General features: G+C 31.5%; 1 protein-coding gene across 1 annotated transcript in view; it reads right to left on the bottom strand.

The window, feature by feature from the left end:
* Nucleotides 1–4,810: 4,810 nt before the first annotated feature.
* LOC110094714 (plant UBX domain-containing protein 10) overlaps nucleotides 4,811–12,017 on the bottom strand; it is a 19,600-nt gene continuing 12,393 nt past the window's right edge. Inside the window, exons 3-4 of the mRNA XM_020820012.2 lie at nucleotides 11,128–11,331; nucleotides 4,811–5,227 (exon numbers count right to left, since the gene is read on the bottom strand). Coding sequence (XP_020675671.1) covers nucleotides 4,997–5,227; nucleotides 11,128–11,331 — 435 coding nt within the window. The 3' untranslated portion in view covers nucleotides 4,811–4,996. The remainder of the gene's footprint in view (nucleotides 5,228–11,127; nucleotides 11,332–12,017) is intronic.

A 12,017-nucleotide genomic window follows, 5' to 3' on the forward strand; every position in this document is an offset into this window, starting at 1 on the left:
TTATTGGGAGAGAATTTGTGGGGAGCTCCTTGTTTACCTGTTTTAAGATATTTAAATTATATGTTTGAATTATTCATCTTTGATCTAAAGTTTATGTAAAAAAATAAAGGTATATATAATTATTTTGATTTTAATATTGAATTTTGAATATATTTGTGATGATAAGATTTTGATTTATATATATAGAATATTTGCTTTAAAAATGAAGACATTTGCAATCATTTGAAGATAAACAATTAAGTATTTATGGGGAATTTAGAAACAATGGCGTTGTAAAAGTGGGGATGGAATTAATTTTTTTACCATGATGTAATTATCATGTCATGATTTTGAAGTGTTTGTTAGAAGCTCTCAACAATTTTGTTTTTTTGAGTTATGACTAGTCATTAGAGAGAGTTGTTTTAGATGATTTAGTCCCGTAAAATATTGGCCTTTAGATGATCTGATTGGGGCGTATATATATTAGGTATGATTTATGTAAAAGTCGAGGTACATCTAAACATATTTGATTGGAAAATATTAGAAATGATTTTCTTAATTAGATTTAAACAAAAATCTGGCTCTTAACCTAAACAAAAAAATAACATTTTTTTTTACTTGAAAGAATAAATTTAATCTAAATTTAATAAAAAGATCACTCTTTGATGTATTCTGTCACATATGTAATCATCTACAAATTATAATCTTGTATATTTATGAGCTATGTTAGCATATTAACATCTCATACTCATACAGTACATACACAGCTGGATTATTAAAAAATTACACTTGTTTTTCATATCTTTTCAAATGTAGAAAAAATAATGTATTTAAAACTAAAAAGTATATTGTACACATTATCTATAAGTTTTTTCTATTTGTTAAAAAAAAGAAAAACTCTTTTGCTATTTTATTTTGATCTCTAAAAAAATATTTTTTTGATTAAAATAAGATTTATTTATTTAGTGTCTGATACATAGCATGAATAATTTTAACCAAGTAATTATGCTTTGCTTGTATGATTATACCATAATATTAAGGCTTTATTGGGCGGCTTTCTTAATAGTTTCTAAATTAGTTATAGTATAAAAAATTTTTCGAAAAATTTTTGTACTAGAAAGCTAATTTAGCAAAAAATTTAAAAATTTGTCTCAAATGAAGCCTGCATGAAGTAGATCAAAATAACAAAAAATATTCACAGGTTTCCAAAAAAGATGCAAAAATGAGTTGATTTTGTTTTCATTATTAGCTCGAAAAACTAAACTAAGGCATTATGGAAGATTATGGACCAAATAGTAACCACAAAAGTTCTGCTGTATACTCTAATCTTTAATTAAAAGCAATATCAAACGACTTAATTATATTAAGGTGTAATTCAGATTATTGAGTGTTTCTTTTCAGGGGAATAAGATGGCACATTAGCTTAGGTTTGCCATTTGCAACCATTAAAAGGACAAAACATCACAAATTCACTCTTGATGAAATTTGGGCCACCTACGAGGAGAAATGCTTTTTTACTACTTCTTAAAACAACTTTTTAGTACAAAAATTAAATTTTTTTACTAAAAAGCTGCTTTAAGAAACAGTAAGAAAACTGTCCTAAACGAAACCTAAAAGCTAATAAGCACCAAAAATGAACTTTCTCCCGTCCTAAAGAGAAAATTCCTGTTGATCATATCCTCAATTGTGTTCTCAACAATGTTGGTAATCTCTTGGCTAAACTTTGCTCCTACCAAGCTTCTTGGGTTATTTAATGACTCAAATCTAATTGGGAGGTAATCACTTATTTTTGTATAAGAGAGGGAGAATTTATGATATTCACTTTTCTATTCTCTTTAATGATAATGTTCAAGGCTTCTTTCCCTCCTCCAATGCCATTAGATAAGATGTTCTCTTTCTTTTTACCTTTTTCATAGCTATGAATGTTCTATTTTCTATGTTTATCTTTCAAACTCTTAATAAACATTTTAAAAGAGTCATTATTGAAACTACTAATATCACTTATTTGCTATACTCTCGTGATTTGTTTATTGTTGGCTAAGAATTTATCAAACATCAATTCTCTTAAGTCAATTTTATATTGCTTTCATTCCTTTCTAGGTCTTGGCATCAACAATAAAATAAGTCCCATTATATTCTCCAAATGTGCCAAATTACATTGCAATATCTTCCTAATAAAGAGGGGATTAAATGCGTTTGGCACCATACGCATGCATCTCGTTTCTCGGTTTATGGATGGTTTGCTTTTAATTTCGACCTTAAGGCTTCGTTTGGGACGCCTTTCGTACTACTACTTATAGAAGCTTTTTAGTACAATTTTTTTAATTTTTGTACTAAAAATTGCTTTAATAAGCAGTAAGAAAGCCGTCCCAAACCAAGCCTAAAACGACAAATGAGCTTTTCAAACAACAAATCAAAATCAAACACAAATGCAGTCTTTGCTTATTTGTTAATGAAAGCATTTCTCATTTTCTTTCTTTCTCCACAATATCAACAACATCAATATTTTATCCCATTATATGAGAATAACACAATATATTAAATGATATACGTGATGTTTGTTCACTAAATTTTACACTGACTGTCGATTATCAAATGCAATCCTCTAATTTTCTCATCAAGAAAATGACACCTAACAACGACAATGTTTTTTTTTTTCTTTCTTTCTTTGAGATTGCTTAAATCATGCTTTCAATTTATTAGCATTTTTCTTTTGGGACATTCTCTTCTCCAACTTCTAAACAACACTAACATTTTTTTTTTAGAATGTCAAAACCATATGTTCTGTTTCTTTTTCAATGCATTCTATAAATTATGTGGAAGCATAGAACTGGCATTTTTAAATCAAAGCACATCATGAAGATTTAGGTCATTCATCATGCACAACTCTTCATATAAGCCTATAGATGACCTCTAAACCCTTTAATGTTATTATAGAATAATTAATAAACTCAAATTAATGTCCCTTGATAGATAGTTAGGCCATATAAACAAAAATCTTCATAAATTGATTGATTTCAAGACCACGTTAAGTGTCTTATGCGGCCAATTTAAAATTTTTCATATTTTTGAAAGCTTTAAATTTTATTTCATTTATCTTATTTTATTTGTTTTAATATTAAGATAAATCATCAATCGATGTAATAATATTTTATCAGCTTTGAAGACTTTCTAAAGTCATATAGGCTAAAAAAAATATATAAACAGGACATTGTCTTGTACTTTTGAAATCATCAAATAAAACATATTTTTTGCTTATGCGAATTTTATGTGAAAAGTTTATGTGAGTGATAGAGAATTTTCTATTGTCATCAATCAGATTAAAATCATCACAACTCTTTAATCACTAATCCAAAATTCATAAAAAATATCATTATTAGTTTCTTAACATTTGAAACCATTGATATGAAGTTCCTCCACCTTATCTTCAAACAAAAATTGTCCTTTGATAGTCTAGAAGTTTCATCAACAAATCTATTAAAATTCTAACCTTAATCAGTATCCAAATAACCTTTCTAAACACCATCCTAAAGAGAAACCAAATAAATTGCTATTGTACCATAATAAACCTACAGACTCTATTTTACTTAACTACTTCTTGGTATTATTTTTATTATGTTGGAACATTTTGAACTGTGGTGGGTTTCTGAATGGGATTATGTGAATTGTCCATTGGCTGAATTTTGTTCTACATCAGAATTTGATATTTTTGGTAGCTTGGCATTGCAACACTCTCATTTCTCATTCTATTTTTGTGCATTCTTCTCTCCACTTATATGACTTCTCATTATCTTGAGGGATTACTTTTTGAAGTTTCTTAAGTGTTTTTTGAGGGATCATTGATGGTCTTCTTGTTTTTCACTGCTTTTAGTTTGATCAAGTATCTCTATCAGGCTTGATTTGATTCAGTTCTTGTCTATTCAATTCTTTATGGCTTTTGATGAGGTTCTTCTATGGTGATTGGGTGGGCCTTAGGCAATGATAATTGCTCAACTCATCTGTGTTCCATTTCCATCTCAAATGCTACTTTACAAATAATCAACTTGGTTGCCAATTGTGTATTGTTTTCTGTAGCTAATCCATCATCTTTACATCATTTATATTTATATTTTGTCTATACCTGAAATTCTTAGTGTTTTGTGTCCCTATGTCCACTTTTGCTTGAGCTATGTTACCAACAACAACAACAACAACATCAAGCCTTTGTCCCACTATGTGGGGTCAACTACAAGAATCTTTTTTTCTCCATTGTGTCCTGTTAAAAGTCAAATTCTCGTTTAAATCTAATAAAGAAAGATCATTTCTAATATTTTCTAACCAAGTCTTTTTAGGTCTACCTCTACCTTTCTTAATATAAGTCAAATCTAATACCTCTACTTTCCTAACCGGGTCATTGGAAGGCTGTCGTTTTATGTGACCAAATCATCTAAGGTGACTACTCTCTCTAATCTTATCTTCCACTGGAGCTACTCTAACCTTTTCACGTATATGCTCATTTCGTATCCCGTCTCTAAGGGTAAATCCACTCATCCACCTGAGCATCCTTATCTTTGCAACCCTTAACTTAGGTCTACCTCTACCACTCTTAACATAGCCCACCAAAATGCTTTCAAAGCAAAAATATATGAGACCATTCCAATTTAATTTGTTATATAAATTTCTATGAGGAACATAAAAGCATTCAAATTATAATCAATACAAAGTAACAATTTCAGCAAACTCAATGCAATTCTCCTTTCATAGTCCACCATAGCTCCAACATCTTCATTCAATGCTTTGGAAAACAAAGATAAAATAACAGCACAAGCATTTTATTTCTTTCAACTTGGAATAAGCAAACTACCATGGAATTAAACAATCAAAACATGTATGAAATATGTTTCATCCAAATATGGGGTCCAAGTTAAAAAGTTGCAAGACTAATTAGCTCAATTACAGTCTGGAAAATTTACAAATATGATTTGAGTTTACATATCCGAAGATCAGATTTATAGCATTATATAAAGATATTGCAATACTATGATTCGATCTCAACAAAAAGACTTGCCTGAGGATGCAAACCGGCTTCCTTCAGAGATAAGGAAAATTTTTCAGGGCCATAGGAGACGCGTGGAAAGTTTGAGACAAGACTATATTTCTCAGCATTCAAGCAGTCCAGAGAGTCAACGTAATCATAGAGGGCCTGAACTGTTGTAGAACTGTAGAACCTCCTTTCCTTGCGCTCACCAGTAGGAAATCGCACAAGCACCTGAATAATTTCATAGTTTAGAGTTTTGATGTAATCAAGACTGACATTTCTATTACAAAATATGGCCATGAAAATTAAGATCATGAAAGCTACATAAATGATTAAAATTTCATGTAAAGAAAACAAATTAGATTGTAACTGATCTGGCAAAATTTAATTGCACTTTAACGAATAAAAAACTTGAAAAGAAAGAATAATGAGAACGAGTAAAAGGAGAAAAAGGGAGCAAGTTTCAGCAGAAGAATGATTTACATAGCTCATGTGGAGCTCATTAGGTTAGGGTACTACTGGCTTATTATATTAATGGAGATGAACAACAAAAGAGTGTTGTCGTCTCCAGTAATGGTTTATGGTCAAACCAATAATGGGTTCAAGTTCTCCCAGAACTAGAAACTTGTTTATTTCACATAACTAAATAACCATGTAACGTCTCTATATTCTTCTAGTCTATAATAAGCACTCAAGTGCGCAGATGAGAAAAAAGAGAACCTCTCAGTAGTTGGAGATTAAGGCTTTGTTTGGGGCGGCTTTCTTGCTGCTTCTTAAAACAGCTTTTTAGTTCAATAATTAAAATTTGTACTAAAAAGTTGCTTTAAGAAGCAATAAGAAAGCCGTTCCAAACGAATCCTAAATCCCCAAAAAGAAAAAGGACAAAGAAAAGGCTGGTGGAAAGATACAACAAAAGATCTATATCACGGTGCTCCATGCAAATCCCTCTCCCACCATCACACTGACACCCATAAACTAGACACTTCTCTGATATTCTGCTTCTCCGCTCCAGTTTTCACTGTAGCTAATGATGTCTCCTTGCATTTTGTGCATGTTAGGGAGCTTTGGCTTAAGTGGGATCTTTGATGATGCGAGGTGACTGCCTTCATGCTGGAACTATTATCAAGGGTTCGCTGACTTGTTCAAGAGCATTAAATGTTCCTCTTTTACTGAATAGTTCTGTATTTGCTTCCAAATCATTCTGCTTCAGTTTCTATCTTTTAAAGCTTTATTCCACATTTTTCTACTTATAAACTGGTCTTTTTTTTTAACACATTCCAGTTATTATGACGCCATCGTTTATTTATCAACTTTAACATGAATACAGACGTCCATCTCACATGTCATGATATTCTTTTGCTTTTCTGTTTATGCCATCATGGAAACTTATACCCATATGCTGGCCATTTTTGAAAACAGTTGATTCTGATTCACTGGAAGAAGCCCAACCCGTCCAAAAAGAGATTGTGAGAGTGAGACAAGTTAGAGAGATGGATCAAAATTTTGCATTCAGTAGAGGCTTCTTAATTTCATCACTTCAATCTAACTGTTGATAGTAAGGTACAAATGCTGTTTATCGTTAGGGAGTTAGCTGAGTTAACAAGCTACCTACCATAATCTGTTGGATATCTAAAAACTGCTTTAAGTTACCAATATTCTTAATTATTCAATAATATTTACTGGCCATGTAAACGAAATATGTTAGTGCCCTGCGAATTTGAGATTAGTCACAACCCAATGTCAATGTTTTATATTATATGTAACATCCGTGCTTTGTAGATGCAAGGTGATTCTGTGTGTCTAGGTGCATGCGCCTGCGAGAGTTCTTATTGATTGTTTTGGAGTCATATTTATGTCAGCAAATTATTGCTCTTTCCCCCTCCTATATATGGTGGATGAATTTATATGATAGGGGTTGCTGAAGTTAAAACAAAAAAAAATCTGAGAGTTTCTTCTTAACTTGCGAGTTGTCTTCTTCTTAATCCCTATTTCTTCCTCTTGGTCTTCCTTCTTCTTCTTCCCTCCACGGTTACCCTTCCACTAGTATTTTTTTTCTTTAAAAATTGAGAGTTGTAAGGAGGCCTTGTGCCCTATTCTGTTGGTATTTGCCAGAGGAGCATCGACTTGTGCTGGATCATAATTTCAATGGTGGGTTACTGGTTTGTCCTTTCCTTTGAACACCTTTCCCTATTTTGTGATGTGCATGTGAGGTGACAACTCATGGTTGTTCTGAGGGTATTATAATTTATGTGTTTTGTTTATTTTGTTTTCTTGCGCGACTTCCTAAACATTTTCCTACGTTTGATTATCTACTAAGTTTCTATCATTTGGTGTTTGTCTACGTGATATTGAAAGGAGTCTTTCTGCATGCCTAGTGTTCTCCTACTTGATTTTAAAACTTAGGTTGCTTCTTCACCTATACTAAGGTCCCTTGACGTCAAATCCAGAAGGAAATGCTGCTCTGCGAAGTCCATTCCAAGCTTAACATCAATTTCATGAAACTTGATCATTAATAGTAAGGGGCATGCTTCAAGGAAATACGGACAAAACACTTTCAAGAAAGTTTGGTATTCTTTGCTACTTCTCAGAAGCATGCTCTTCTGATAAAACACATCTTTGTTTCCGAGCATCTAACTATGCTCAGAATATTAGCACCACCAGAAAAGCAGCGTTAAGTGACTATGAAGAGATTTTTGTTTTTTGTACTGCATGCTTAGCTAGTCAACGTCAGCTTGAAATTGATTAATCAAGGCACTTATAATATCTCAAACTCCTTAAAATTTCTCTATCAAATCTAAGTGGGTCAGCCATGAATTTCACAAATAAAATCTTAAGAGGCTATGTAGTGCAGGATTATTCCAAGAGGCAGAATTCCTGATGCAGTGTCAAAGCAGGATTCAGATCCAGACTGTACTTGTTCTCATTCTATATCTGCTGAGATCCTTATTTAGTCCTGAAGCAAGCTTCATTCCTTATCCATTAGTAGGTTTCATTATCACTGAAGCAAGTTGTGATCCTTATGTTCCTTCTGTTGCGGATTAACTTCTGCAATTCCTTCTGAATCCTATTGCAGCGTGACCTTTGCATTCCTTCAGTTGTGGTGCAAATATGGTGGCTCCTTTGTCCGTTTCCTTTAATCTCTATATGTGCAGTTCCTATGACTTTGTCTTGTGGTTTCTTTTGAATTTTTTTTTGTTGATCTTCTCCAAATTAGGGAATCCGTCAATTATTTGGGAAGAGATTTCTATAAATTATATACTTTAGGGCACACAAATTTTTTTAGCTTTTCATTCAATTAAAAATTTCATCCTAATTTTCAATCTGCGTATGTTGGATACTTGATTCCTCAAGTAAAGTACAAATATGACAACTTATTCAAGGGAAAGTTATCTTCTTGTACCGAGGTGAGGTTTAGATTCACTTCACTAAGATGATTTCTTCACTTCTCATCCTTTTCTTCTAAACACTATGTTATTGGGCTTGTTAAGTTTTTTATTTTGTTCAAATTTGGTATAACCGAAAGTTTAATTTTGGAAAAAAATTCAATTGCTTGCAAATTTTTCATGGTTTGAATTTCTTGCAGGTTTCTTTAGATTTAATTGATGATTGCATTATTGTTTTGGGTATTATTCTCCTGTTTTCTAATTTAAAATAACAAAGTGAAATTTTGTGTATCTAAAGGACTTGAATCTGAAATCCTAATTTTTCGTGTGATCAACATTTATTCTATCACCCTAATTGCATTAGTAACCCTAAACCCTAAAGCATCACATATCAAATTAGTATCATTGCTTATGGTTACAAGGCTAAAAAGCTTCAAAAAGAAAAAAAAAAAATCATTGCTTATAGTTGCATCATCCTGTATGACATAATTTGGTCAATAAAAAGATTTAATTAATTATGCAATTTGAACAAAAATGTGAAGGTTTTGGTTCTAGCCAACAGCATAACTATATGAGGCTCTAAATTTTATTCCTATATTTGATTGAAAATATAAACTTAGGAAATTTTTAGGGTTGATGACTTCTTTAAACATTACCATTTATTTGATTTCAATAAAGTTAAAATTGCTGAAACAAAATTAGTGGCATGCTCAATTATTTCTCAAGTGTTGCGAGAAAAAAGAAAATCAACATGAGCTGATATGAAAGATAAAATTAAAGAACATTATTAGTCTTTTTGTTAAACTAAAGAACAATAAAGGATAGTAAAAAAGTTAAATACGATTTGTTTGAGTAAAACATAAGATCTATAGGTCTTTCAACTAAATATTGCTCGTCTTTAGACTACAATATTACTATTATTTATCTCATTAAAATTTTTTAAGTAAGAAATTAGAGATGAATTTGACTACAATTCACCAAAAACCATACATTAGACCATAAACATAACTTTGGATATTAACGAGTATTATAATCATTCTAACCAGACTATTATACCTATAATTCAAGTCACTAAAAAAAATAATATCATATTCTTTGAAGTTTGCTGTATGCACACCAACAAAAGAATCATGCATGGTTGAACTTGATTCAATTGAAGAAATTGTAGTTCATTAATATTTGCTAGAGAATATTTAGATGCAAAATAGATTTGCAGCTACAATATGAGTTTTTCATCTGACGATTTTGAATATGAATCTGCATGTAGATTAGAATATTTTCATGAATCTAAATGTATATTAAGCATCAGAATTTGGGGTTAAGAGCATGAGATCTTATCTGAACATAAACTTCTAATAAAGAACAGACTTATATCGGAATGCGAAATTGAACCAATTATAATTAATGTAATTGATGAATCAAATGAGCAATCTAAAAATGCATATTTTGATGAAATATTTATTGATATTATTCATGAAGCTAAAATGCAATTCTTATTCTTAAAACTATTTTGGATGATGATATTGTGTTTGCAACTTATGGTGGATTCCAGAGATATCTACTGTATTGGCGTGATAAATTTGTGATTGATAACTAAAAGATTATTTTAAAGGAGGTGCAAAATTTATGTTTGGTTTTACTTGATGAGTATCATAAACTCAATCTGTTGAATTTGAATTTTTTCATATCGGGTATACTGATGAGAAACTCTTTTGGGAGCGAATCAGGATAACTAATCCATATTGTAGCTACTATTGTTCCTTATCCCAAATCTTGTAGCAATATTTAGTCCATATCTAAAAAACAGTTCATTGTCCTTTTGTTCCTTTTATTATATGATGTGACTACTACATTTCTTTTGGGTCCTATTTTGACATGCAACTTGTTTTGGAATTTTTTTGTGATCTTATCCACTGTCAAGAAATAGTCGTTTATTTGGGAAAATATGTCAATAAATAGATAGTCTTAAGAAAATAATTGGTTTAATTTTCGATTCAATAAAATTTTATTACAATTTACAATATTTTGTGCATGCTATAAGTGATTCTTTCGGAACCCCTAGGATAAGGATATCTATCACACTTGTTCTGATTAAAATTTCATAAGATGAGTAGCCTTTCAAACATTTGAAAGCAACAAACTAAACATTCTATACGATAGTGAGAAATGAAAAATGTCTTGTTCTAATGCAACACAAAAATTATGAAGGTAATAATCAAATAATTTTCAGTTAAAATACATTTTTTATTCAATTTAAGACACAGATGAACTACTATTTATGAAGTCAATATTTCGGATAGAAAAAAATTGAAATAAATTTGCAGAAAAAGCCAATCTAGGTCTCAATGATAGGCCCCAACCGACAGTCCTTGCAATGATTAAATGAGGTAATCATTTCATCAGAAAGCTGATTAAGAAATGTGCACCAAAAGTACAACTAAAAACCTAGTTATTATAAGAGGACCTCAATGGAACTAGGAATACGTAGGTTGACCTAAAATGTAGCAATGTTTAATCATATTGTAGCCATATTATAATGATTGTCATATTACATGAAAAATCTTCATGAAATTGAATTTGTAAATCATTTTTGTACGAAAAATGTTCAAGATAATTTTGTTCAGAAGATCCCGTGCCAATTTTACAATGATACCAGATATATTTTGGCCTTGATCCATTTGAATTTCATTCTAAAAAAGTAACTGATAGAAACATAATACATGAAAAAACTTGATCTAGATGGCTTACTTGAGTAACGTCAGGTCCTTTTGCAGGCTCGGTGCCCAGCGACATAGCTTTTTCTTGCCGTCTTCTAGTGATTGCAGCTTCTCTTTCAGCAGCCTCACAAATAGCCCTTTCCCGTGCCACTTCCTCTTCCATGCGCTTCCTTTCAGCCTCTGTAGCTTCTCTTTCCAGCCTCTCCTGCTCTTCTTTCCTTTGACGCTCTCTAGCCTTTAAGTAATAGAAAATGGAAAGTTTATCAAGAGACAGACAAAAATTAACACATTTTAATCAGATTAAATTGTGTTAATGCTAGGGCGTCCCCTGGAAGCGGCGCGCTGTATGGCCTGAATACAGTGACAAGTGTGCAAGGGCCGCTGCACCGGCGCCCGGGTGCAGTGTTAAATAGGCAAGGGTTCCCACATCAAGGACGGATGTGGGCAAAGAAGCTAGTCCATGAAACTAAAATTAGGATAGAAACTTAGAATATAGGTTCCCTTACAGGAAAATTAATTGAATTAATAGATATTATGATTCATAGGAAGTTAAATATTTTATGCATTCAGGAAACTAAATGGGTTGGAGATAAGGCTAAGGAAATTGATAGTTTATGATTTAAACTTTGGTATTCGGGTAGGAGTCGTACTAGAAATGGTGTAGGTGTTATTATAGATAAGAGTTTAAAGGATAATGTTATAAAAATTAATAGGATTGGAAATAGAATTATAGCTTTAAAGGTTGTTGTTGATGATAAGATTGTTAATATTATAAGTGCTTATGCTCCTCAAGTAGGTTTGGATATGAGTTCTAAATTAAATTTTTGGAATGACTTAGAAGAATTAATACAAAATATACCTCTTGAAGAAAGAGTTTTTATTGGAGGAGATTTAAATGAACATGTTGGTAGAGAGGTAAAT

Source organism: Dendrobium catenatum, unplaced genomic scaffold (assembly GCF_001605985.2).
Source record: "Dendrobium catenatum unplaced genomic scaffold, ASM160598v2 fragScaff_scaffold_243, whole genome shotgun sequence".
Classification (NCBI taxonomy): Eukaryota; Viridiplantae; Streptophyta; class Magnoliopsida; order Asparagales; family Orchidaceae; genus Dendrobium; species Dendrobium catenatum.